At 44.9% G+C, this 1,821-nt stretch overlaps 1 protein-coding gene across 1 annotated transcript; it reads left to right on the top strand.

Moving 5' to 3' along the window:
* Positions 1–215: 215 nt before the first annotated feature.
* Positions 216–1,533, top strand: OXGR1 (oxoglutarate receptor 1). The gene has a single exon (XM_039217425.1). The coding sequence runs from the start codon at positions 216–218 to the stop codon at positions 1,230–1,232; it is 1,017 nt and encodes a 338-aa protein (XP_039073356.1). The 3' UTR covers positions 1,233–1,533.
* The last annotated feature ends 288 nt before the right edge of the window (positions 1,534–1,821 follow it).

The following is a 1,821-nucleotide window of genomic DNA, read 5'->3' as shown; positions in this document are numbered from 1 at the left end:
AAATTCAATCTCTTCTCCACAGGGTCTCTTTGAGATTAAAGAGAAAGAAGTGGCAAATTTAGGATCTTAGAGCAATTTTCATTTAAAAGAAGATCATTGTTTTCATTACCCTATCGTTAATGTTTTCTATTTCCCTTTATCAGCGAGTTATTTCAAAGTCGATCTGTATTGCCAAACTGAACCCTTGTTTTCCTGCAAGATGAAAGGAGCCAGCCATGGATGAGACACTAGACAATTTTGCAAATGCTTCTTCCGACTTCCCCGATTTTGCAGCGCATTTTGGAAATTGCACTGATGAAAAAATCCCGCTGAAGAGGCACTACCTCCCGGTTATTTATAGCATCATCTTCCTGGTGGGCTTTCCAGGGAATGCAGTAGCAATTTCCACGTACATTTTCAAAATGCGGCCCTGGAAAGGCAGCACCATCATTATGCTGAACCTGGCCTGCACAGACCTGCTCTATCTAACCAGCTTCCCTTTCCTGATTCACTACTATGCCAGCGGCGAAAACTGGATCTTTGGGGACTTCATGTGCAAGTTCATCCGCTTCGGCTTCCATTTCAACCTGTATAGCAGCATACTCTTCCTGACCTGTTACAGCATCTTCCGATACTTTGTGATCATTCACCCCATGAGCTGCTTTTCCATTCACAAAACTCGATGGGCCGTGGTGGCCTGTGCTGTGGTGTGGGTCATTTCACTGGTGGCCGTCATTCCCATGACCTTCCTGATCACATCAACCACCAGGACCAATAGATCGGCCTGCCTTGACCTCACCAGTTCAGATGACCTCGCCACTATCAAGTGGTACAATCTAGTTTTGACGGCCACTACTTTCTGCCTTCCCTTGGTGATAGTTACACTTTGCTATACAATGATTATCTGCACCCTAACGCAAGGACCTCAGACTCGCAGCGGCCTTAAGCAGAAAGCTAGAAGGCTAACCATTCTGCTGCTCCTCGTGTTTTATATATGTTTTTTACCCTTCCACATCTTGAGGGTCATTCGAATCGAATCTCGACTGCTTTCAACCAGCTGCTCCATTGAGTATCAGATCCATGAAGCCTACATTGTTTCCAGGCCGTTAGCTGCCCTGAACACCTTTGGTAACCTGTTACTGTATGTGGTGGTCAGTGACAATTTCCAGCAGGCCATCTGCTCGATGGTGCGATGCAGAGCCAGTGGGGACCTAGAACAAGTGAAAAAAATCAGTTACTCAAACAACCCTTGACATACTTCATTTAGTCAACCAAGAAGAAAAGCCTGCTGATATTTTAGCTTCCGGGAAGTCCAGAATAGCTCCCCGAGTAGTTCTCAGGAAACATCGTGTGCGGTAATTCCGTGCCAAAGCCAGGGCAGGACTACAGGGAGTTCCTTGTAACCCATTTATTGAGGTCTTCCGTAAGGCAGAGATAAGAATGGAATATATGCGTATCAGTAGCAGATTCACATGTAGGATCCAAACTATTAGAATTCAGGGACATCCTGCAAAACATCTACTCTTAAGACACCAGGGTGCCTCAGTTGGTTGGTTAAGCCTCCAAATCTTGATTTTGGCTCAGGTCATGATCTTGAGGTTCATGAGTTCGAGGCCCGCAGCGGGCTCTGCACTGGCAGTGCAGGGCCTGCTTGGGATTCTCTCTCACCTTCTCTCTCTCTGCCCTCCCCAGCTCTCACTCTTTCTCTCCCCGCCCCTCAAAAAAAAAAAAAAAAGATAAACTTAAAAAAAGAAAAACATCTATTCTCACCAACTTATTATATATAAATAAAATTATCTACTTTATTTGAAAGTAGATATTTATCCTGGAGAAAAAGGGGCC

Source organism: Hyaena hyaena, unplaced genomic scaffold, assembly GCF_003009895.1.
Source record: "Hyaena hyaena isolate Hyena2069 unplaced genomic scaffold, ASM300989v1 scaffold_693, whole genome shotgun sequence".
In the NCBI taxonomy this organism is placed as follows: Eukaryota; Metazoa; Chordata; class Mammalia; order Carnivora; family Hyaenidae; genus Hyaena; species Hyaena hyaena.
Note: the sequence above shows the minus strand (reverse complement) of the source record. Positions and strands in the feature narration are given on the sequence as shown.

Coding starts and splice junctions, on each gene's coding strand:
- OXGR1 (XM_039217425.1), top strand. CDS start 216: ATGGATGAGACACTAGACAATTTTGCAAATGCTTCTTCCGACTTCCCC.